This window comes from Nuphar pumila, chromosome 9, assembly GCF_984573655.1.
Source record: "Nuphar pumila chromosome 9, dmNupPumi1.hap1.1, whole genome shotgun sequence".
Taxonomy (NCBI): Eukaryota; Viridiplantae; Streptophyta; class Magnoliopsida; order Nymphaeales; family Nymphaeaceae; genus Nuphar; species Nuphar pumila.
In genome coordinates, this window is record NC_143257.1 from 4,075,210 (window position 1) to 4,102,031 (window position 26,822).

The window sequence follows — 26,822 nt, forward strand, 5'->3', positions numbered from 1 at the left end:
GATTCATGTGGAAGACCCAAAATGAATTTCTTTTTTGGTTCATATCGTTGACCCCAATTGTTTTGGGATGAAGGCGTAGTTGTTGTTGTTGTTGTTGTTGTATTAAAAAAATGTGTTTGAAATATAGTAGATATTTATTAATATGTTAAAAATGAATATGTTTTCAAGTTAATTAAAATTAGAACTTATGAAAAATTATTAACTTTTGATATATGTTTTTGTGTATGCATGTTATGAATATGTATATTTTTGGAAAAATGTTGTCATGAAAATTATATTTTACAAGAGTATTGTTAAAATGTAAAACTGTACATATATGTATATATAATAATATTATATTATTATATATATAAATACATTTTTCATTTCTTTCTTTTCTGTAATTTTTTTCCTTTATTTTTATTTTTTGTCTTTATGTCATCTAGTTCAGTTTGAACTAGAATGACTGTTGCTAGTCAAGTCCTGTCCAGACTTGACTAGCAATAGAGCTGTTGGACTGACACATTCCAACAGCTCTAAATAGAGCTGTTGGACTGTGCCCAACAGCTCTATTGAGTCCTCTTTCAGCTGTGTATATAAAGGGGTGCAGCCCCTCTTGTATTTAACCCCAATGCTTCTTAAGCAATTGGTTTTTCATATCAATAAAGACTACATTTTTATTTTTATTTTGTTTCCAGTTATACCCTTTTTAAGGGTTATGCTTTAGTGTCATTCTTGACACTTGCTCTTGTTAATCTAAGCTCGTGTTTCGAAGATCCCCATTTCATTTCATGGTATCAGAGCCGCGGAAGTACTAAATCTTGAGGAAAAGCTGCCTCGGTTTCCATGCCCGTTTGCAAAAGTGTTCGCCACTTGAAGAGAAGTGTTTTATCACTTCATTGGAGAAGATTTCACATCTTGTTGTATTGTTTTTTTTTCTTTTCTTTCTTTTTCATTTTCCTTCTTGTTTCTCTTCTATCCCTATTATTTCTCTCCTTGTAATCGATGGATGACAATGATAAAGTCACCATCATGCCTATGAAACTAAGCGATACGAACTATGTAACATGGGCTTCAATCATGAAGCACCATATATGGGGAAAAGGCTTATGGGGGATTGTGGATGGTTCCGATTCGGAACCTAAGCTATCTCTTACTAAAAAGGAGGGAGATAAAGAGGTCCCTCTATCGGAAGAAGAGAAAATCAAGGCTATTGCCTCATACGAGAAGAAATGGAAAGAATGGAGAATATCTCATGCGAAGATAATGTCATGGCTTATCAATAGCGTTGACATTAAAAATGCTAAAGTCTTGCCAAATTTGATGGGAATACCTTAAGAATATGTATTCCTTTAAAGATATTGCACACGTGTGCAACCTCCAAGAAAAAGTTCGAATGATGACACAAGGAGACAAAACTATTCGTGAATATTACAATGAGTTGTCCGAACTTTGGGAAGAACTTTCCCTTTTAGAACCAAAGTTGCATTGTGCCGAAGACATCGAGCTTCGTCAGAAACAACTCGATGCTGAACATTTTTACCAGTTTATCACTGGATTAAGGCCGGAATTTGAAACCACTAAATCGGCCCTACTTCACCAGGGAAAAATTCTTTCTATTGTTGAAACTATTGAAGAGTTAACAATGGAAGAAAATCGTCGCCGGAAAGGTTCTTTAAAAATTGAAAATGATTCTGTTTTAGCCGTGTCTAGACCAGGGAATCATGTTCGATCATATAGGCCTCCTCACTTTAACCGACAAAATGGTGACTATGATAAGAAGAAAGTTATTTGTCATCACTGTCATGAACCGGGACACTACAGGCCACAATGTCCCAAACTTAAGGAGCTGAGAAAAAAAAGAGCTGCAATTGCTGGATCGGAGCCTAAAGATCAGGATGCACCAGTTTCCCTGGCCCAACTAATGGAGATTCTTCAGCCTCTCATCAACGGTGCCTCTTCCTCATCTGAAGCTTCAACCGGCGCAGCAGCCTCATCTTTTTCTGATCTAGGTAAAATTTCTTGGCTTCTTGACTCTGGTGCATCTTTTCATATGACCCCAAATAATCAAAGTCTATCCAAATGTGTTAAAAATAAAACAAGTGTGTCAAAGGTCTTTACTGCTGATGGGACTTCTCTTGAAATAGAAGGAATAGGAAATTTTGAAAAAATTTATAAAACAAAAAAAAAATTATTCCAGAAATTAGACATGTTCCCAAATTAAATTTAAATCTTTTATCTGTATCTCAAATTTCTGATTATGGGTGTAATATTTCTTTTTCTTCTCATGGTTGTTGGGTACAGGATCGCCAGTCAGGCAAGCTGATTGGGGAAGGCCATAGAGAAGGACTCTATTACATGGATTTTTTTAAAATGCCGAAGAAAGCTTTTTGTTATAATATTCAAAAAATAGAGTTGGAACTGTGGCATAAGAGACTTGGTCACCCACATATAGCCAAAATCCAACATTTTCCAAATCTAGGGAAATTTTGTAACTCTGAATCATTTGATTGTAAAGATTGTATTCTCGGCAAAATGAAAAGATTACCATTTCAGAACAGAACCTTTTTCTCTTCAAGACCACTTGAATTAATACACTCGGATGTTTGGGGTCCTGCACTAGTAATTTCTAAAGGAGGATTTGTTTACTATGTTATTTTTGTCGATGATTTCTCCCGACATACGTGGATGTACTTTCTCAAACATAAGTCTGAAGTATTTTCATACTTTCAAACTTTTCATAATATGGTTAAAAACAAGTTTCAAAATGATATTACTATTTTTCGCACAGATTCAGGGGGAGAGTTTTTATCCACAGATTTTCAAAATTATCTTAAATTGCATGGCATCACACATCAAAGATCTTGTCCTTATACACCTCAACAAAATGGACTGGCAGAACGAAAACATCGCCATATTATAGAAACCACTAGGACTTTATTAATAGCAAATCAAGTCCCGAAAGACTTTTGGGCAAAAGCTGCCTTAACTGCCACCTATCTCATTAATAGGATGCCATCTTCTTCGTTACAAAATATCACTCCCATTGAAAAACTTATGAACATTTCTCCAGACTACTCTAGACTAAGAATATTTGGGTGCAAATGTTTCATATTTACTGACAAAAATGATAAACTTTTCCCTCGTGCGATTCCCTGTGCCTTTTTAGGATATGCTGAAAACCAGAAAGGTTATAGATGTTTTGACTTCAAAAATAATAAACTATATGTGTCTAGAAATGTTTCCTTTCTTGAAAAGGAGAGCTTCTTTGATTTTAGAAAATTAAAAGACGTCACTGAGTACTCCTTTTTGCTAGATCTAACATCAACATCTGATGAATATGACCTTGACTGTAACTTTGATGATGATCAAAGAATTATTGATCTTAATGTTGAAAATGAAGAAGTTCATAGAGATACTAGTATTCAATATTCCAGGCGACAAGAGTCTAATCCTCCATGTGTACTTGAGAAATATTCTAACATTCCAACTAGACAATCAACCCGAATCTCGAGGCCTCCAGGAAAGTTTGTATCATACGAGTCTTTCTCACCCACATATAGGGTAGTTATTGCATTAATTCACTCATATGAAGAACCATCCACATATTTTCAAGCAAAAAATGATATCAAATGGATAGAAGCCATGAAAGCTGAATTAGATGCACTTGAAAAGGCTTCTACATGGAATATTCAAGATCTTCCTCCAGGGAAGAAAACTATAGGATGTCGATGGGTTTATAAAATTAAAACCAAGAGTGATGGTACTCTTGAAAGATATAAAGCCCGTTTAGTAGCCAAAGGTTATGCCCAAGAATATGGGATTGATTATGAAGAAACCTTTGCTCCGGTGGCTCGTATGACTACTGTCCGAACCTTAATTGCCTTAGCTTCTATCAAAAAATGGTCTATTTTTCAAATGGATGTCAAAAATACTTTTTTAAATGGAAAGCTAGTTGAAGAAGTATATATGGAACCCCCTCCTGGTCTAAGTATTCCTAAGGATAAAGTCCTTCGCTTAGAAAAAGCTCTTTATGGACTTAAACAAGCACCAAAAGCTTGGTATGATAGGTTTAGTCGTGTTATGATTGATATTGGTTTTCAATTCTGTTTAACTGACACTGCTTTGTTTATTAAGAATTCTGATGCAGGGATCATTGTGCTTCTTCTCTATGTGGATGATATGATCATCACCGGAAGCGATAAACAAGGAGTTGAAACAATCAAAACACTTCTTAAATCTCATTTTGAAATGACTGATTTGGGCTTGTTGAGATATTTTTTAGGCATTGAAGTTGCTTATTCTCCTAGAGGATATTTATTATCTCAGACTAAATTTGTTTTTGATATTGTTTTCAGGTCTGGTATTACTGATGATAAGAAAGTCGACACTCCAGAAGTTGTTAATGTTAAAATGAAGATTGATGATGGAGAACTTCTTGCAGACCCTACTCCTTACAGACAGCTTGTCGGGGCACTTTCCTATCTATCCATTACCAGACCAGATATAGCACATGTTGTTCATACAGCAAGTCAATTTCAACATGCTCCTACTTCTGTTCATATGGGAGCAGTCATGCGTATTATCAGATACATCAAGTCCTCTCTTTCACGAGGACTTTTTTTATCTTCCTCCTCTTCTCTTGATTTAATTGCATATACTGATGCTGATTGGGGAGGTGATCCCAATAACAGACACTCAACCACTGGCTTTTGTGTCTTTTTAGGGGAATCATTGATCTCGTGGAGGTGTAAAAAGCAGCAGAAGGTATCTCTCTCATCCACCGAAGCTGAATACAGAGTCATGGCAACCACGACCATGGAAGTAGTTTGGCTCCGACGACTGCTTGCTGACATGGGAGTTGAAGCAACAAAGGCTTCACAAATGTGTTGTGACAACAAAAGTGCGATCTACATTGCCAGTAACAGAACATTCCACGAACGCACCAAACACATCGAAATGGATTGTCACTACGTCAGAGAGGAATATCTACACGGGATAATTGATCTGCCATATGTCACTTCAGAATATCAGTTAGCAGACTTCTTTACAAAGCCTCTCGCTGCTCCCCGATTTCACTTTCTCTTAGACAAACTTTCGCTCATTGTACCGTAAGTTTGAGGGGGAGTGTTAAAATGTAAAACTGTACATATATGTATATATAATAATATTATATTATTATATATATATAAATACATTTTTCATTTCTTTCTTTTCTGTAATTTTTTTCCTTTATTTTTATTTTTTGTCTTTATGTCATCTAGTTCAGTTTGAACTAGAATGACTGTTGCTAGTCAAGTCCTGTCCAGACTTGACTAGCAATAGAGCTGTTGGACTGACACATTCCAACAGCTCTAAATAGAGCTGTTGGATTGTGCCCAACAGCTCTATTGAGTCCTCTTTCAGCTGTGTATATAAAGGGGTGCAGCCCCTCTTGTATTTAACCCCAATGCTTCTTAAGCAATTGGTTTTTCATATCAATAAAGACTACATTTTTATTTTTTTTTTGTTTCCAGTTATACCCTTTTTAAGGGTTATGCTTTAGTGTCATTCTTGACAATTGCTCTTGTTAATCTAAGCTCGTGTTTCGAAGATCCCCATTTCATTTCAAGTATGTGGTTTTCTTTAAAATCTTAAATACTATGCTTATATGTTTTTCATGTTGTTTACAAAATACTAATTTTTTGTTGTATATATTTTGGTTTATCGTAATGATCATTGGTGCCCTTAAGCATGTGTCAAAGCATGATTATGAGGTATATTATGTAAATTTTATGTTAAAAATGTGTTCCTTGAGAAATTTAGATTATTGTATATCTTGAGTCATCATAATTTTAATTCTTTGGTAATACCATGGATATCTTCTACGCTCTCATATTGACATGCTCATGTCTCATATTTTTATGTGACTTCAATGATTGACTTTAAGATATTGCTCTCATTGTGCTAAATTAATTCTTTAAAAACATCATTGATTGATTATGCTTGAGAATGATCTTGGATGTTTTTATATATGACTTGTGTTCATTTCTCTTTGTCATTCATATTACAAATGACTCTTGCATTGAATGTTTTGTTCACATATACTTGAATGCATTTTGTATGTCATAATATTAACTTGTTTTCTCCTTGTGGATTGTATTTTTCCCCTTAGAAGGTTTATATTTGATGCATTGTGAGTGATATTTAGTAATGTAGTATTAAAATTCACAGCTTTTGTATAGCCTATGTAACTATAAGTTATTAGATTATCTTATTGCTTTGAGTGTTCATGATTAGCGATAATTATATATGCTTTTCGGTTTATAAATAGTTCTTCGAGAATTACTATTAATGTTACATGCTATTGTTGTCTCATAGTAAACTTATTATTTAAATCTAAAAGGCTTCTTTTTAGATCATATATATTGTTTTTCTCTTCTCTTTAAGAGTTATTGGATTCTTTGTATGTGATGTGCCTTGGTGCACTTATTCCTTGATTGATGGATTTATGAATTCATTTTTGAAGAATTGCAAGAAATACCGGTGAATGATTATTTCAAATATTTGGGATCCATCATTCAAAAGTATGGAGAAATTAATGGAGATGTAAATCATAGGATAAAGGTTAAGTGGATGAAATGAAAAAGTGCAACTGGTGTGTTGTGCGATCGTAGAATGTCATTGCGGTTGAAGGGAAAGTTTTATAGGACGAATATTAGACCCACTTTACTATATGGTACGGAATGTTGGGCTGCCAAGAGACATCATATTCAAAAAATGAGTGTAGCTGAGATGCGGATGCTTAGATGGATGTGTGAAATACAATAAAAGATAAGATTCGGAACGAGGAGATACGTAAGAAGGTAGGTGTTGCACCCATTGAAAATAAGATGCGAGAGAATCGTTTACGGTGGTTTGGACATATTCGGCGAAGGCCTAATGATGCTCCAGTTAGAAGGTTGGAGAAATGGGAAAATATATTAGTTAAAAGAGGTCGGGGTAGGCCTAGGAAGACTTGGATGGAGATGATAGGAAAGGATATGAATGCTTTGAACCTCACCGAGGACATGGCATTGGATAGAAATGATTGGAGGAAAAGGATTCATGTGGAAGACCCAAAATGAATTTCTTTTTTGGTTCATATCGCTGACCCCAATTGTTTTGGGATGAAGGCGTAGTTGTTGTTGTTGTTGTTGTTGTTGTTTTGCTTATATTAAGCATGATTCTTGTTTACTTATTAAAAATTGTAAAATTTGTCATGGGACATATTGTTGGGCATACGATTGCACTACATTCATTCTAAGATTTCATCTTCTTTATTGGATTTTTTATTTGAAACTTTGTTTTTTCAAATAGGTTCTTTTTATGAACTCACCTATTTGGAAAATGATTTTCCTGAGTATTTATTGCCTTCATAGGGCATTTGTTGTGTCCATCACAGAATTTTATATGATGCATCATTTCTCTTGGCCTTGTTATTTTTTATTCAGAGATGTTGGGGTGAATTGTGTGCACCTCGTTTTATGTCAGTTTAGATTGTCAACTTATGGTTTGGCTCTAACTGACAGTTTTTGATCTCTAGATCTGAGTGTGTTGTATCACTCATTTGTTGTATGACTTGTTATTATAGATGATTATAACTATGTTTATCTGTGATGGCTATCTATTTTTGAAACCATGGTGTTTCGAAAGATGGTTAAAATTAATATTTTTATTGATAACATTAGTGTGTTTTCATCAGAGTTACCGGAAGCTTCTTAGGTAGGTGGGAAGCTCGCTTCCCGGAAACTCGCTTCGGAAGCGCGATACTCCTCGCTTCTGAAACTTCATGGGAATCTTGATTCCCCCATGCTTCTTCTATGCTTCTCACACACATGGTTCATGCTTCCTATATGCTTTTCTCACGTTTCTTTTCATGTTTTTCATGTATTTTTTCTCATGCTTTTACTCATTTTTCATGTACTTTCTTTAAATTAGTAACCATCTTTGTTAGATTTTAACAAAAATTCAACTCTTTTACTGAAAAATCATGAAATATAAGAATGATCAATTTTATTTTAGTTTTTATTTGTTTCTTGTTCGATTCATATTCAATTATCATATTGCTTCATTTTTTTTAATATTTTGCTTTTAAATTGATAGTTCGCTTCCCGCTTCCTATAAATTTTAAAATGCTTCGCTTCTTGCTTCCGCTTCCCGTATCGTTTCCTGCTTCCGCTTCCTAGTTTGGCAACCTTGGTTTTCATTACAAGCTCTCTTACCTTTTGTGTTTCTCCTATTATGCGTCTTATCTAAGTATCATTATATGTAAACAAGAAATGTGTATTCACACCTTCGTGTAATTTTAGCCCATTATTGGCATTATACTCTTGATCCAGTCGCTGATACACTTGATTTTTTAGTGTCATTATATGTAGACAAGAGATGTTTATTCACACCTTCATGTGTGATTTTAGCCTATTGTTGCCATTATGCTCTTGATCTAATCGCTTACACACTTGATTTTTTTGGGTCATTATATATAGACAAGAGATGTTTATGCGCATTCATGTGTGCTTTTAGCCCTTCGTTGGCATTATGCTCTTGTTCTAGTTGTTGATACATTTATTTTTAAGTGTCATTATATGTAGACGAGATGATATACACCTTCGTGTTTGTCTTTGGCCCTTTAGTAGCATGATGATTATGCTCTTGTTCTAGTCGCGGATACACTTGATGTTTGAAGTTTGGAGGCCAAGGAGGTAATAGGTTGTGGTGATCAAACTAGTGCTTTAATTTGCAAATTCATTCATTATAATGTATGAGTTTTTTTTAATCTCTTCATATTTTTTCCTAAATTCATTTGCTCTTTTACGAGAAATGATTGTTGAAATATTTTCATACATTTCGCATCATGCTTTAGTCGCATGAGTTATTTCATAATTGATTGTCTTGAATAATTTGTATAAGTTATGCTTTTCAAGCATATATTCATTAAAGAATATATTTTTTACATGTTTGTGTAGCCCTTTGTTGGCTCATTGTGTTGTCCCATAATGGACCTGTGCTTTTGCACTTTCGGGCTTATTTATGCCTTCGTATTGTCCACTCTTGGACTTGTATGTACTTTTGCACTTTGTTTTTGTAATTCCGCATATTTCATTACTTGTTTTTCTAAGAATTTCATTAGTGAAATCTCTTATGTATGCCCATAATAGCTATTGTGTGCATTTGATTGCTTTTGAGATTCATCGCACTTTGTATTACTTTTTGGTAAAACTGAAGCTTAGGCACTCCTATTGTATTTGTGTGGATCCTCATTGGGATCCTTTTTTTCCGTTTATTTCCAAGCATATATTCTTGAAAGATTGTTTATTGTTATTGGTCCATATGTGACTTCTTCATTGGTTCTAAATTATTGCATGGTTCATTCATATACGCATTAGTTGTTGGTTTAAATATTGTTTCAAATAGATTCATGCTTATTTAAATCTTTCGTTATATAAAGATGATTTGTTATTGAGTTATTTCTTCATAGTATTAATAATGATGAAAAAATCTATGATTGTTATACATTAATATGTTTTTTGTGATAGATATATATACATATATATGCATGATTTTTCATAAAATAACTTTATCATTGTTTGCATCTCTCTTGATATTATTCTATTATGGTCAATTTTGTCAATGACTATATGTGAAGAACCTCACAAATAATCAAGTTTACAAAAAACTTGACAAGAACATTCATTCATCAAATGCGCTAAGGCGAAAATAACACAAAATGCTGTAAGGCACAAATATCAAAAAGTGCACTAAGGCACAAGAATATCAAATATTATTGAGAGAGAAACCTCACTAAAAAGATAAGATACAATGGGGGAAATAGCTCCTTAATTATAGTTTACAAGAGAGAGCAATAGCCGTTGGGCTACTTCCCAACGGCTCTAATTAGAGCCGTTGGGAACAGCCCAACGGCTGGTCAATTAGTCAAAGTTTGACTATTGACCCAATGACGCAAAAGAAAAAGACAAAAAATAATAGTAAAAAATAAAAATACATATTACAAAATTATATCTCATACGTATATACTTTAAATATATATATTCAAGTATATACGTATATATATGATTTTCTAACAGTCTCCCTCAAACTTATGGTGTAATCACCGAAAGTTTGTCAAGTAAAAAGTTGAATCTTGGTGAGCTCAGTGCCTTGATGAAGAAATCAGCAAGTTGATATTCTGATGTCACATAGGAAAGATCAATGGTCATTTTTAAGTATTCTTCACGAACGAAGCAGCAGTCCATCTTTATATGCTTAGTCCATTCATGAAATGTATGATTTTGAGCAATGTATATAGAGCTCTTGTCACAGCATAATCATGTAGGATTCTAAAGATGAATTCTCATATTTAAAATTAGTTGTTTGAGTCACATGATTTCCATGGTAGTAGTCGGCATTGCTCTATATTCAGCTTTCGTAGATGATAGTGACATCCTTTGTTGTTTCTTACACTTCCATGAAATCAAGGATTCACCTAAAAATATACAAAAACCAGTTGTTGAGCGGCTATTATTTGGATCCCCTCCCCAATTAGCATCTTAGTATGCAATAAGATCTAATGAGGAAGAAGATAGAAAAACTCTCTTATTTATTGTGCCTCAGATGTATTTGATAATTCTCATGACTGCACCCATATGAGCTGATGTTGGAGCATGTTGAAATTGACAGACTATACGTAGAGCATGAGTTATGTCTGGTCTTGTAATACTTAAATACATGACAGATCCCACGAGCTATTTGAATGGAGTTGGAGTGTAAAAGGAACTCCATCATCAGCTCGCATTTTCATTCCGACAATCTTTGGAGTGTCAACAACTTTGTCATCTGATAATCCTGACCGGTCAATGATATCTAAAGCAAATTTTATTTGTGACAATCAATACTATGATACTTCTATACCAAGAAAGTATGTTAGGAACCCAAGATCAATTATTTCAAAAGAATTTTTTAAAAATTGTTTTACTTTCTTGATTCCTTCTTTGTCACTTCCTGTAATCAACATGTTATCAACATATAAAAGTAAAATTATAATACCTACAGAAGAATTCTTAATAAATAAAGTTGTGTCAGTATAACATGGTTTAAAATCATATCTTGTAATAACATTGTTGAATGTGTCAAACCAAGCTTTAGGTGCTTGTTTGAAACCATATAGTGCCTTTTTTAATTTAAGCACTTTACCTGAAGGAACTATTAATCCAGGTGGAACATCCTTGTATACTTCCTCATTGAGATTCTCATTTAAAAAGGCATTTTTAACATCCATTTGAAATATATTTCAATTTTTAATAACTGCAATAGCTATAAGAATTCGAACAGTGGTCATCCTGACAACAGGGGAAAATGTTTCTTCGTAATCTACTCCGTATTCTTGAGAATAATCTTTGGCAACTAACCTGGCTTTGTGTTTTTCCAAAGATTCATCGCTTTTTGTCTTGACTTTGAAAACCCATCTACAGCAGCCTATGGTTTTCTTTCCGATGGGTAGATTTAGAATTCCCCAAGTGTTGGCTCCTTCAAGAGCGTCTAATTCTATATGTATAGCTTTTATCCATTCGGGTAAATTTTTTGCTTCATCATAACAGGATGGTTCAAAATATGAATGAATAGTTATAAGTGTCTTCATCGTTAGACAATAGTTTAAATGAGTAGTCAGAATTTATGTCTTGAGACATATTTCCTTCAAATAGACTTTCATTTTCAACAAAATTTGTAAGGATGTGACCACCGTCGTTAGGTTGGTGCTAAGGAGGGAGAAGACGCATGTGAGAGAGAGGGAGGTTGCAGCAACAAGTGGTACGATCCTCAACAACAGGATCGTGCCCTATATATTATATTTATATTGAAATTAGATTGGGTCTGGATATTACATTATGTTACATTAGATCCAGACCCAATACAAACAATAGGATAAATACATGGATTTCGGGTCCAGACCCAAACCCATAATGGGTACAAAGATACAACAATCCAGTCAATCTTAATATCCTCCCTCAAGTTGTGCATGGTCATGCACCATGGACAACTTGCTCTTCAAGAACCAAAATTGTATGCTGGTAAGACCTTTAGTGAACAAATCTGCCACCTGATCAGTCACCGAATATAAGCAGGTTCAACTTCCTTGTCTTCTACTTTTTGCCAAATAAAATGTTGATCAATCGCCATATGCTTTGTACGGCTGTGATGAATGGGATTGAAGGAAATCTAGATGGCACTCTGATTATCACACAAAAGAGTATTGGGTAGAATGGTTTCTCCTAATTCTAGCAAAAGATGTCTTAGCCATGTAACATATGTTGTAGTTGTTGCCATAGACCTATACTCAGCCTCTGTACTGGATCGTGCAACTGCACATTGTTTTCTGCTACTCCATGCTATTAAGTTTTCATCAATAAAAACACAATAGCCGGACACTGACCTTCTGGCATTTGGATCTCCAACCCAATCAGTATCTGCATACACAATTAGTCTATGTTGCTCTTCTTTAGTCTTAGATTGATGATAAACTAAGCTATCCCCAAGTGTTCCCTTTAAGTACCGAAGAATTCTCTTGACAGCATTCATATGTTCTGTGCGTGGATCATGCATGAATTGCGAGACTTGATTCACTGCATACACAATATCTGGTCTAGTGAAAGTGAGATATTGAAGCATACCCATGAGGTTGCGATATTGTCTGGGATCTCCATATGCCTCCCCATCTAGAGCACTGAGCTTATGATTTAATACACTAGGAGTGGACAGAGGTTTACAATCCTTCATACCTGCCTTATCCAGTAAATCCAAGGTATATTTGTGTTGAGTTAGCGAAAGATATCTATCCCGCCAGTCTACTTCAACTCCCAAGAAATAACGCAGATCCCCCAAATCTTTCATCTTAAACTTTCGACTCAAGAGAGCCTTTGTAGCTTCTATATGTTCATCAAAATTCCCGGTGATAATAATATCTACATATATGAGGAGTAAAGTATTGACCTAATGATCTCGAAAAATGAATAAGGAATGATCGAGGTAAGATCGAATGAATCTATGTCGTTGAACTTCGACAGAGAAGCTATCAAACCAAGAACGAGAGGCCTGCTTTAGTCCATAGATGGCTCTTCGTAATTAACAAACATGAGTGTTGGGGCTGCATTTTGCATAACCAGGGGGTTGCTCCATATACACTTCTTTTTTCAGACTACCATGCAAAAATGCATTTTTGACATCGAGCTGACCGAGAGTCCAACCATAATGAACCGACAAAGATAAAATTAATCGAATTGTTCTCATCTTGATCACAGGGCTAAAGGTCTCATCATAGTCTTGCCTGTATTCTTGAGTAAAGTCTTTGGCTACAAGTCTCGCCTTGTAGTGTTCAATGGATCCATCAGGTTTGTACTTGATCTTATAGACCCATTTAGAACTTACAACATTTTTGTCTGAGAACCTCACCGAGGACATGGCATTGGATAGAAATGATTAGAGGAGAAGGATTCATGTGGAGGACCCAGAATGATTTTCTTTTTTGGTTCATATCACCGACCCCAATTGTTTTGGAATGAAGGTGTAGTTGTTGTTGTTGGTCTAGGAACAATCTCCCAAGTTCCACATTCATGCAAGGCTTCCATCTCCTCATTCATGGCCTCAATCCACTTGGTTCACATGTATGCATCCGAGAAGCTGACGGGTTCATCTTGCTTTTCAATCTGAGAAACAAATAATTGCAGATATGTAGAGAAGTTGTTATAACTGACCCATCTCTCAATAGGATGGCGAATTCTTCCAGTTCGTCTAGGTTGCACATCAATTGGCTGATCATTATTCTTGTTTCGTCGTACATAGACGATTCCTTAAAATTTTGCGGCATCTGAAGTAGATATGCTAGGAACCTGCGCATTTCTCAATTCTTCCATCTGAGGTTCAATGTCGGTCTCACTCGGTTCAACAGGTGACGTGTGACACGAGGAAGCATCATATGTCTCTATCTGGTTAAGCAACTCAGTGGCAAGCCACGGCTGATATCACTCAACAGCCTCGTTGTGTCCATCTACACTTCATGAGTGTTGAACAATGGTTTCATCAAACACAACATTTCGTGAGACTCTGATGCGATGAGTGATGGGATCATAGCATCGATACCCTTTGTATTGGTTAGCATATCCCACAAACTTTCACACACATGCCTTGTCCTGAAACTTATTTCGTTGAGAGCTATCAATATGAACGTAACATATACAGTCAAACACTCGCAATTCATTATAATCGGGTTGAATCCTGAAAAGAGCAAAATAAGGGGATTGGTTCTTTAGCAATGTCATGGGTAGACGATTTATGATATACACAGTGGAAGGCCCCAGTCCACAAACTCATGGGAATGTGAGTGTCATGCAACATACTCACAGCACTTTCTACAATGTGCCAATGTTTTCTTTCCGCCACACCATTTTATTGTGGTATATATGGGCAAGATATACGATGACTTATTTCATTATCGTGAAGAAATTCAGTAAATTCCTTTGATAGATACTCACCTCCTCCATCATATTGGAAATGCTGAATTTTAGACGAGAATTAATTACAGACTGAAGCGAAAAATGAACGAAAGAGTTTGAACACTTCAGATTTATGTTTCATAAAATAAATCCAAGTATATTTGGAGTAGCTATCAATAAAGGTTACGTAATAGCGACTACCGGATAAAGAAGATTGTGGGGGCAGGACCCCAAACATCAGAATACACAATTTCAAAAGGTACTGAAGCTCTTTGATTTATTGAATTAAAAGGAAGAACATGACTTGCATATTTGACAACTGGAACAAAATGAAGTATTAGACTCTGGAACAAGTCCACTCGACATAAGTTTCTTAATGAAGGAACCATTACAATGACTCAAACGACGATGCCAAATCTCTGACTTATTACACTAAGATAAACTAAAACAATCTTTGGACGACACTGGTTGAATGACGGATGAATTTAATGAAGCACCGCGAATAGAAGAAGAAGAAAGTTCCTTAAGGATATACATGTTTCCTTGTCATTCTCCTTCAATAAGCGTCTTCTTCGTGAAAAGATCCTTGACACATACAGAAGGAGTGAATTCAACGGAAGAATTAGTATCATCAACAAGTTTACAGACAGAGACAATATTCTTGACAATACTTGGAGAATGATAGACATTGGACAAATTTAGAGAAGAATTAGGGAAGGAAAGGTTAACATTTTCAGTATGAGATATAGAGTGAAGAGTAACATCTCCAGTTTTAATATGAAATTTTTCGCGATAAGGAACAGGTTTTAAAATCTTACCGACATCACCTATCACATGTGTTGCAGCCCCAGAATCAATATACCAGGTTCCTTGCTCATTCTGCTTGAAGCTTAAACTTGAAAGAGCAGATATCAGAAGATTCTTCACATTATCCTTTTTCATCATCCTTCGAGTCTTCTCCTATTCTTCCTCTGTGAGAGGATCCTGCACCATTGAATTTTCCCTTGTTCTGTGGATTGAACCAACAATTAGCTTTGATGTGCCCCCTTTTGTTACATTGAAAACATGTCGGTATGTTTCTAGAGCTCTGATTCCCTGGGAAAGAATTAGGTGACACGTTGGGCGTGGGCAACAATCCTCGTCCTCCTTGACTATTACTTCCCTGTCCACGTCCAGGTCCTGACATCATCCCTGTAACCAATACATCATGGTGGCTAGAGTGCATCTCTTCTCCTCGAATAGTAACTTCATACTGTAATAGCTTCGCGCGAAGATCCTCAAAACTTGGTAAAGAAGGAAGGCATAGGAGGGATGTGACCAGCATGTGATAATCAGATTTAAGACCATTTAGTGCATGTTGAACTTTTTCTTTGTCAAGAATTTCACAGTCCACCATGGCGAGTTGATCAGTGATGGTCTTGACTTTGGTCATGTACTCTGTGACTGACAAGTTTTCCTTCTTTAAGAGCTGAAATTCTTTCTTCAAATGTAGGATTTTGGCCTCTGAAATCTGTGAATAGGTTTGCGCCAACCTCTGACATAGCTCCATAGCGGAGCATTCGTTGGGAATGCCCACTAATACCCCTTAGGAAAGAGTAGAAGTAATATATGCCACAATCGCCTGATCCTTTCTCCTCCATGCTGTGAATTCTGGATTACGAACCAATTTGTTGGAAACCTCCCCTTTATCATCTCTCTCCTCTTGCAAAACAAACTCTGGTGGTGTAGGGACAGATCCATCAAGATATCCAGAGAGATCCAAACTCCTAATAAAAGGCAATATTTGCCTCTTCCAAGTTAAGTAATTCGAGTGGGTGAGTTTCTCAGAAATAAGTTGACCAAGGAAGCTAGATGGAAGAGAAGGAGAATCCATGAAAGGAATAAGAATAAATGGAATTGAAGAGGAGAACGGGAAATATATCAACAAGACAGTCCCACAAGTTAAAAAAACAATCGATGTTCACGACCTTTTTTTTTAGATACGGGTCACTGCTTCTCGAATACCTTTAGTGGACTGCCCGATTGGTACTGGTCAGAATCTCCACAGATCTATCGCAGACTCCAAAAATGTAACGTCAGGTCTGATGAAAATGGGTATACAAGTTTGAAACCCAATAAATTATGTAAGATGAGAGTTCTGACGTGAAGAGTCAGAACTGATGTTAATGCGTGGTAGATGAGGCAAGTCACGAATATGTATAATGCACCAATCAGATCCGGAATCAACGATGAAGGTGGGTAAAAAAAAATTGCAATGGGAAGAAACGAACTCAGATCTGGAACGAAATCAGGTCTGAAAACCCAAAGATTGAATGGAAATAAATAATTGATGAGAAGAGAAGCAGATCTGAAAAATCAGATATAAGAATCGATAAAAAAGATTTTTTTTTTTTTTTGCAATAGGAAGAGACGAACTCAGATTTGGAACGAAATTAGATCTGGAACGAAATCAGATCTGGGGCGAAATCAGATCTGGAACGAAAACAGATCTGAAAACCCAAGGATTGAATAAAGAATCGATGAAAGAACAAATTTGGGGTTTTACTAACCTGGAATAGAAGATGAATCTCTCGAGTTGCTTTCTGGAATCGGATTCACGCCCTTAAATTGAAGTCAGATGTGATCCCGCTCTGATACCATGTAAGGATGTGCCCACCGTCGTTAGGTTGGTGCTAAGGAGGGAGAAGACGCTCGTGAGAGAGAGGGAGGCTGCAGCAACAAGTGGTACGATCCTCAACAACAGGATCGTGCCCTATATGTTATATTTATATTGAAATTAGATTGGGTCTGGATATTACATTATGTTACATTAGATCCAGACCCAATACAAACAATAGGATAAATACATGGATTTCGGGTTCAGACCCAAACCCATAATGGGTATAAAGATACAATGATCCAGTCAGTCTTAATAAAGTCAACATTTCTTAAGACAAGGAGTTTATCATTTTTGATATCATAACATTTAAACCCCTTTTGTGTTTCAGAATAACCAATGAACGCATAGGGGATGGCCTTAGAAGATAGTTTATCTCCTTTATCATTTAAGACATAACATTTGCAGCCAAAAATTCTCAATCTTTGATAGTCAAGTTGGTATTTGAATAATTTTTCAAAAGGAATTTCATTGGACAAAGTTTTTTACAGCATCCTATTTACGAGGTACTGAGGTTAAGGCAGCTTCAACCCAAAGATTTTTAGGAACATTCTTAGCAATAAGTAGTGTCCTTGTAGTTTTCATAATATGTTTATGTTTTCTTTCTGAAATCTCGTTTTGTTGTGGAGTTATAGGACACAATCTCTGATGCAAAATTCCTTCATTTTCTAAAAATTATTTAAAATCATTTAACAAATATTCTCTCCCAGAGTCATTTCTAAGGATTTTGATCTTATTTTCAAATTGATTTTTAATCATGTTATGGAAAGTTTTAAAGGTTGAAAATACATCAGACTTAAATTTAAGAAAATAAACCCAACAATAAATCATCAACAAAAACAACATAGTAGGATAATCCTCCTTTAGAAATCACCGGAGCATGACCCCCACACATCCAAATGAACCAACTAAAGGCATTGAAGAGAAAAAAGTTTTTTGTTCATAAGGCAAGGATGCCATTTTTCCAAGTAAACATTCTTTATATTCAAAATTATCTTTGCAAAGATCCTTGGTAATAGGTATAAAATTCAATTTTCTTATATTTAGATGCCCAAGTCTATGATGCCAAATTTTTATATCTTTTGTTTGGACAATATTACAAAATGATTCTTTTGAAATACAAAAAAAATATCATATAATAAAGATCGCCTTGCCTAGAACCTTTTCCAATCAATTTCCCGGACTGGCGATACTGCACCCAACATTTATTTGATGAGAAAATAACATCATATCTATGGTCCAAGATTTGAAAAATGGAAAGTAAATTTAGATGAAGTTTTGGTATAAGTCTTACTTTTGGAATATAAAACATATGTTTTGTCAAATCATTTTTAAAAATTCTAACACCCTCTATTTCCAAGGAAGTTTCATTAGCAGTGGAAACAAATGATGCATTTGAGTTAAATTGACACTCGGATAAAATAGACTTGTGTGGGGTCACATGAAATGAAGCTCTTGAATCAAGAAGCCAAAAGCACATACCAGGAGTAGAAAAGGATGCAATGGTCGCTCCTAAGGTAGATCCTTTAAGCAATGGTTGTAATGCCTCCATCAATTGGGATAATGATTTGGTGAGATCTTTGAGGTTCAGAGTAACCTTGTCTTGTTTTGATGGGGCCGCGACAACTCGTTTTTCTTGAGGTCTATAGTCCTTGAATCTAGGACATTGAGGCCTAATATGATTGGGCTCATGACAGTTATGACAAATTATTTTTTACTCTCTTCTATTCTTATTAAAATGAGTAGGTTTATATGGCTTGATATAATGTCCCGATTTGGAGGCGGCAAGTGCGCAATCCTCTTCTTGGCCATTGCTAGAAGCAGCAAGAACACTATCATTCTTACTCATGTTTAGCCTAGTCTCTTCTCCACTAAGTTTAAAGAGAAACACATGAATAAGATGAGGCAATGAGGATGATAGAGCCTTAGTTTGTTCAAACTCGGGTCTCAATCCCTAAAGAAAAGCAAAGAGTCTATCTTCTTCAACTTGATCTCTCTGCATCTCAATACACTTACCTTCCCATTTGGGTTCAAATTGAGCAAGTGGAGTCCAAATTGATGATAACTCCATAAAATAATCTCTAACATTTTTATCTCCTTGTTTAATATTTCTAGTTTTTTCTTGGAGATAATATTTATGAGCCATATCTTTTTCGGTAAACATACCACTAAGATATTCTCATGCTTTATTTGCCTTTTTGTAACACAAAAGATTTGAGGCAATTTTTGTCTCAACTCCACTTAGCATCCATGAAAGAATCTTGGCATTTTTCATGTCCCATTCATCTAATTTTTTATAATATTCTTTCATTGCTTTGTCATTTTCTTCGAGACTTGTCTCAACACCATTTTCACATATTGTAATTTTAGAAGTGGGTTCAAGAATAGTACCTCTCATGTATCCCCACAAACCTTGACCTTTTATGAATGTCTCCAAATGTCTGCCCAAATGATGTAATTGCTTCCATCAAGCTTAAATGGCGGAGTAAAGTTAGAGTTGTTTGTATTATGCTTGGAAGAATTCACCCAAGATGAACAAAGAAGAAGATGACCACAACCAAGGAAGGATTATGAACATGCTTCACGAGGCAGCCCACCAATGCACGCTTTACGAGTGATTATAAACCAAACTTTGGTACCATGTGAAGAACCTCGCAAATAATCAAGTTTACAAAAAAACTTGACAAGAACATTCATTTATCAAATGCGCTAAGGCGAAAATAACATAAAGTGCTCTAATGCACAAACATCAAAAAGTGCACTAAGGCACAAGAATATCAAATATTATTGAGAGAGAAACCTTACTAAAAAGATAAGATACAATGGGGAAATAGCCCCTTATTTATAGTTTACAAGAGAGAGCAATAGCCGTTGGGCTACTTCCCAACGGCTCCAGACCAATGGCTGGTCAATCAGTCAAAGTTTGACTATTGACCCAATGACACAAAAGAAAAAGACAAAAAATAATAGTGAAAAATAAAAATACATATTACAAAATTATATCTCATATGTATATACTTTAAATATATATATATATATATACATATATGTATCCAAGTATATACATATATATATATATATGATTTTCTAACACTATCATGATTATAGTTAATGACAGTTCAAAATCAATTCTTTCTTTAAATGATTTTGAAAAATATTAAATTGACTTATTAAATATTTTGTGCATATCTTATGTTTGTGTACTTGGCCATCCTCTCTCCATAATATATACATATATATATATAGTTATTTTTTGTTAGATTGCTTTTGTTTTGCTCTCTTTATAGGTTCTCCAAATATTAGTGGTATGGATGATTCTAAAGACATTTCGATAATATCAAGAATTGATGATATTGAAGATTTTTTATGTAATGGAGCACATGGTTTAGCACCCCTTGAAGAAGCACCAAATGAAAGAACTTGACGAAGTCTATGAAGACATTTTGTGTAATGGGTTTCTTCTTGTGTAATTTCAAACTTACAATGAGACACTGTAAGTTTGAGGGGGGTGTTAAGATTAATGTAATATAAGTATATATATATATATACGTAAATATATTGTTTAATATATATAATATATATGAGAGTCAAATCAAAGCTAGTTTGACTTACTCCCAACAACTAGAGTTCTAGCCGTTGGGAGCTCTCTCTCATTCTTTAATGAGAGAAGACTTCCCCTCTCCATTTTATTTATTTTCTTCTTCTCCTCTACTTTTCTCTATAAATATGGGTGGGTGGGTGCCTTTGTAAGGTGAGAGAGTGATGGGTAGTTCTAGATATTTTTTAGTGTTCTTGAGTGCATTTTGTAGTGAGGGTTTTATGCATTTATATTTTATGTATTTTATTGTTCATTATGAATGAAATCATTTATTCACAAAACTTGTATTAGTTTGTATCTTATTAATATTCAAATGTATTTTGATTTGGCATTTGAATTACGATTTGGAATGTCTTGGGTTTCGCATCATTTCGTGACACATATATGTATATATTTTGCTAACAATACAGACAAAAAGCTTTCACCCCAGTGGGTAAGTTGTTATCCTTGTGCAGAGGAGGTTCACAGTTCAAAACCCATTACTTTTTGAATTCAAACATTTGGCTTGAGCCAAGCTGAGCTAGAACATCCTATTTTTCCTAGTGAACCGAGCCGAGCCAGCCCAAGCTCCGCTCATGTGCAGCCCTACTATGTATAGTGTCGCAAATCAACTTTGTTTTTATAACTCCATTAGCCCATAAGATCCAACAAAGTAGGTTCATCGACAATATCCATCATGATAAGTAATTAACATCCATCTGATGTCAAACAAAAGATAGTATAAACTATAAAAGTATCGGTTCAAGATGACCAGAAATGCAGTGGGATTTGTAGTACACCCCAAAATTGATGTAACATATTGCTTCACCAATATGGTTAGTTTTAAACTGACTACACTGCTTCTGCAGGTTACCTTGATCTCTGAAAAGGACTTGGGCTGTTTAGTTCAAGCATCAATAACATTGTTGAAAGAACAAATAAATCACGGACACAGGTTATAGGATTCCATGATATGGCGACCTTGGTGGAGTCTTCCATTATGAACAGAAAGAAAAGCATATGGTATGAGAAAATAATGAAATATATGGCATAGCCTTCTCATTTCTAGGAATCTCCTTTAAGATTTCAATATGCCAGCTCTCACCTTTTATTTCCTACCTTTACACAGTTTGAGGATATGAGCTTGTATGATTTCTAGCAGAATGTAGACATTTTAAAATTTAATCCAAGCAACAGCAAAAAGAAGGGGGGAAAATGATCAACAAAAAAATCACAAGATTAAGATTATGTCATACAAGCGTTTCACTTCATCTTGTTGGTTTTTCTTCCCCCGTTGTAACTCCTCCTCATAGCGTTTCTGTTTCGCTCGCTGTCGTCCTTCTGATGTCGTCTTTAGAAATACTTGTTTCTTCTTCTCCTTCAACTACTCAACAGAACATTCAAAACAGCAGCCCCAAACAATTAGATATTGTGCACAATAAAATATAGTAACCAAAACCCATGCAAGTAGTGATCAGGAGTGCTGAAAACCACAAACATAGCCCCAAATAATTTCCTAAGCAGACATTAGAATTTCACAGCATATTCACCAAATAACTAACAAAAAATGACAGAAAACATCTGCATACCTGCTCTGGAGTAAGCATTTCATTGGGGATATCAAGGAGAGGGTACTTCTCGCTTACTGGTAGATCAGTTTTCTCCTCGGTTTCAGCTGGCTCACCTTTAGCTTTTCTTAAAGATTGTATTACTTTTGTCACAGCAGACTCTATTTCTTGTTTTGAAACATAGCCAGTTTGTTCTAGAAAAGACTGCTGATCATGCTCTTCAACCTTTTCCAACTGAGACAGAAGAAATTTCAAACCTTGGAGCTCATTTTCTAAGTCCGTTATTCTGGAAGACCTCTTAGCAGCAGCCATTTCTCGCAGCCTTTGACTCTGCTTTTCTTTGATGGCAGCTTTCCTTGCCAATTCCTCTTCTGATGGCTCCTCCTCTGCAGGTGGGGGTATCCATGGGAGTTGCCAGCATCTAGTTTTTTCTTCAGCTTCTTTTGTCCCATTCTGAAATTTTAAGAGGCAAAAGTTTGAGATTTCCATGTTCTTCGCTCAAAAAGGTTGAGAACACTATTGAACAACAAAATAATTATTCAAGCACACAACAAGAGGCACAAACAACAGGAGAATCACTATTACCAGATTACTGAAGAACAAACAACGAAAAAAAAAAGAGAACCATAAAGAGATTCCAAATCAATCAGTCTCAGGTTATATGTAGAATAACATGTTAACGGCCCAAGTCCTAAGGACAATCTTGGGTCTGTCCAATAAGATTACCATGTTTGGCAGAGTAAAATCTAACGCATATTAGGACTCCAACCCATTTTGTGTGATCCAGATCCAGCTCCAGATCAATCCAATGAATACTACATGTAAAATTTTATTTTGAGCAAAAGAAAAGGATTTACCTGTGTAGGCTGGTCCACAATCATGCATCATATCTAGATAGGGGACCCAGATCGGACATTCTACCTACACTAAATTTGGATGGTTTGAGACCTAAATCCAAGAAAGGGAAATTGAATGTTGGTGCAACCTAGACTACCATCCCACCCAGATCAGAATATTCAGAACCAAGTCCATCCCATTTACAGCTCCATCTGGACTAGACACGCACGCAACCATATGGTATAATAAATGCATATATACATATACACATACATATATGTAGACGAAAAACTTCAGCCGGGGCAGTCTGAAGCATATATTCCCCATAAATCAGATATGCAGGGGCTACCATTGCCATGTACTATTTAGTATGGAATCTACTGATTATGTTCTTATCTCTGAGTACAGAACATGGGAATTACTTAGAATCCATTGTATTTTGCTGTTGCACAAGACCTGTTGGTATCAAAAAGATAGACATGATGATTGATAAATGGTAAGATCTATTAAATATGTATCTGAAGTTCTGATCTACATGATATAATATCATTATAGTACTTTCAATTATTATCAATTCGCAGGACACATGTTTATCTGACTATGCTAGTTTTTTTCTTTCTCTTCCCAACTCATCATTTTTCATAATTTGGCAGTGAGATATGCACAACCATTCATTTTTCATAATTAGGCGAGATATCCATAACCATTCAGCAGAATATGATCATGAGAACCTGAATGCAACAGATCCAACCTATCGGCTTTTCAAGGCAGCCTATGCATTGTGATCACCAGATAAGTTGGGTAATACCATGCTTACTGTAATCATGATGGACTTGTAATGAAGCAACAAGTGCGCAAATGCAATGCCACAAAGTGGCTACAAAGGTGCACTCTCACAAGTATAAGAGCCACTAATGGGCCAAATACAAAGAGTCACCGAGAGCTAATCACACAAACTCTCAAAATGGAGCAAGAACACATAAAAATAAGAGTTTATTCAAATAAGCTTGGCATCAAGCATACTTATTACAAGGGGAAGGAGTACCTTTAAATAGGCAGTCCATGTATTAAAGGGCTTGTTGGACCAGCACCCAACGCTGTCCAGCTTTACAAAATAAAAAAGAGAAATAAAAACAACTAAAACATTAGGTCATCAGTCCCTAGTGGACTGACACCTGTTACAAGATGAATTTACTTAAATGACCCTGAGGGGTATATATATCCCACATATACAATATTTTAACACCCTCCCTCAAACGTACGGTGCAATTACTGAAAGTTTGTCAAGAAGGAAGTAAAATTGAGGTGACGGAAGCGCCTTGGTGAAGAATTATGCTAGTTGATATTCATATGTAACATATGGTAGAGTGATGGTATGCTTCAGAAATTTTTCACGTACATAGTGACAATCCATTTCGATATGCTAGGTTCTTTCATAAAATGTATGGTTGTCAGTTATGTATATCGGATTTGGAAGGTGTCGGAATATCAACGCTCATGTCTTCAAGTAATCTTCGCAACCAGCGATCTCTGATGTTGTCATATCTATTGCACGGTACTCGGCTTCAGTGAATGATAAAGACACTTTCTGTTGTTTTTTACACTTCCACGACACCAAATAATCACCTACAAAAACATAAAAACCAGTAGTTAAGCATCGATCATTTGGATCCCCTCCCCAATCTAAATCAGAATAAGCAATCAACTCAAGAGAGAAAGAGGAGGATAACAAAAGACCGCTAGAGGTAGAGTTTTGTAAATATCTAATAATTTTCATCACAATACTTATGTAAACTGTGGTGGAAGAATATTGGAATTGGCTAGCAGTATGAACTGCATGGGCAATATCAGGCCTAGTAATAGTTAAATAAGTCAAGGCACTAATCATTTGGCGATATGGAGTATGATCATCTAGAGGTGTCACATTATTAATCTTCATCGTGGAGTTAAGAACTTCAAGTGTATCCTCCTTTTTTTCATCAATAATGCCTAACCTGTCAATAATATCATTAACAAACTTGGTTTGAGAAAGCAAGTATCCTCGAGGAGAGTAAGCAACCTCAATTCCAAGAAAAATCTGAGAAATCCAAAATCAGTCATTTCAAAATATTTTTGGAGGATACATTTAATATTGTTTACTCCCTGTTTGTCTTCACCTGTAATAATCATATTATCAATATAAAGGAGAAGAATAACAATGCATGCATCAGATTTCTTAATGACCATAGCAATGTCAGTATAACATGGCTTAAAACCAAGTTTTAGCATAATAAAACTAAAGTATCATACCAGACTTTAGGTGTCTGTTTCAAACTATAAAAAAGTTTTTCTCAATCGAAGCACCTTACCATAGGGGATGTCATAACCAGAAGGTGAATACATATAAACCTCTTGTAAATCTTAATTTAAAAAAACATCTTTAACATCCATTTGGTACATAGGCCAACCATTAATAGCATCAATAGCAATAAGGGTCCTAACTGAAGTCATCTTAGCTACTGGTGCAAATATCTCATTTAATAGCATCAATAGCAATAAGGGTCCTAACTGAAGTCATCTTAACTACCGGTGCAAATATCTCATCATAGTCTATTCTGTATTTTTGTGCATACCCTTTAGCAACTAATCAGGCCTTGTTTCCTTCTAAGGTTCCATCACTTTTAGTTTTAACTTTATACACCTATCTGCATTCTATAGTTTTCTTGCCTCTAGGCAAATCAGAGACTTCCCAAGTTATGGATTTTTCGAGTACTCCTAATTCTTCATTGATAGCTTTTACCCATTCAGGATATTCTTTTGCTTGTTTATATGTGGTAGGTTCAATCATAGTTAGACAAGCCCTATATTGAGGTGAGAAGGATTCATATGAAACAAATCTATCTATGGGTCTATAAGTCATATATGATCTTCTGACGACTTCAGTTTGATTTTCTAACGTAGAATACCTTTCTAAAGCATTTGGTTAACTATCATTGTCATGTCTTCTATATTGAATTATAATAAATCCTCCAGTTTCAATGTGGCCACCATCCTGATTTGATTGAGGCTATTTATCTCTATCATTCTCATACGAAGAAGCACACCTACATTGAGGCAATAATTCAAACAAAAAAGAGTACTCAGAGACTTTCTGAGGCATATTTTGAAAAAAACTTTCATTTTCCAGAAAGCAAACATTTCTAGATATATATAGTTTGTTATTTTTTAAATCAAAACATCTAAACCATTTTTGAGTTTCTCCATAGCACACGGTATGGCTTTGGAAAAGATTTTATCATTTTTGGCAGTGAGAACAAAACACTTGCATCCAAATGAACTTAATCTAAGATAATCGGGAGAAACTTTAAAAAATTATAGGGAGAAATGTTTTGAAGCTTAGATGATGGAAATCGGTTGATGAGGTATATGGTCGTCAAACATGCTTCAGCCCAAAAATGTTTTGAAACATTTTTTGCGATTAAAAGAATTCTAGTGGTTTCAATTATGTGTTTATGTTTTCTCTCGGCTAATCTGTTTTGTTAAGAAGTATATGCACATGATCTTTGATGAATAATTCCACTATTTTCAAAATAAGTTCTGAAATCATTTGACATAAATTCTCCCTCAAGAGTCGGAGTGAAAGATAGAAATTTTGGTTTCAATTTGATTTTTGATAAGGATATTGTATTTTTTTAAAGTTCTCAAAAACCTCATTTTTGTGC

The 26,822-nt window shown here is 35.3% G+C and overlaps 1 protein-coding gene across 1 annotated transcript in view; it reads right to left on the bottom strand.

Moving 5' to 3' along the window:
• The window catches only part of LOC149828247 (actin-related protein 5-like), a 58,055-nt gene that overhangs the window by 14,874 nt on the left and 16,359 nt on the right, over positions 1-26,822 (bottom strand). Inside the window, exons 9-10 of the mRNA XM_090016794.1 lie at positions 22,306-22,737; positions 21,973-22,100 (exon numbers count right to left, since the gene is read on the bottom strand). Coding sequence (XP_089872920.1) covers positions 21,973-22,100; positions 22,306-22,737 — 560 coding nt within the window. The remainder of the gene's footprint in view (positions 1-21,972; positions 22,101-22,305; positions 22,738-26,822) is intronic.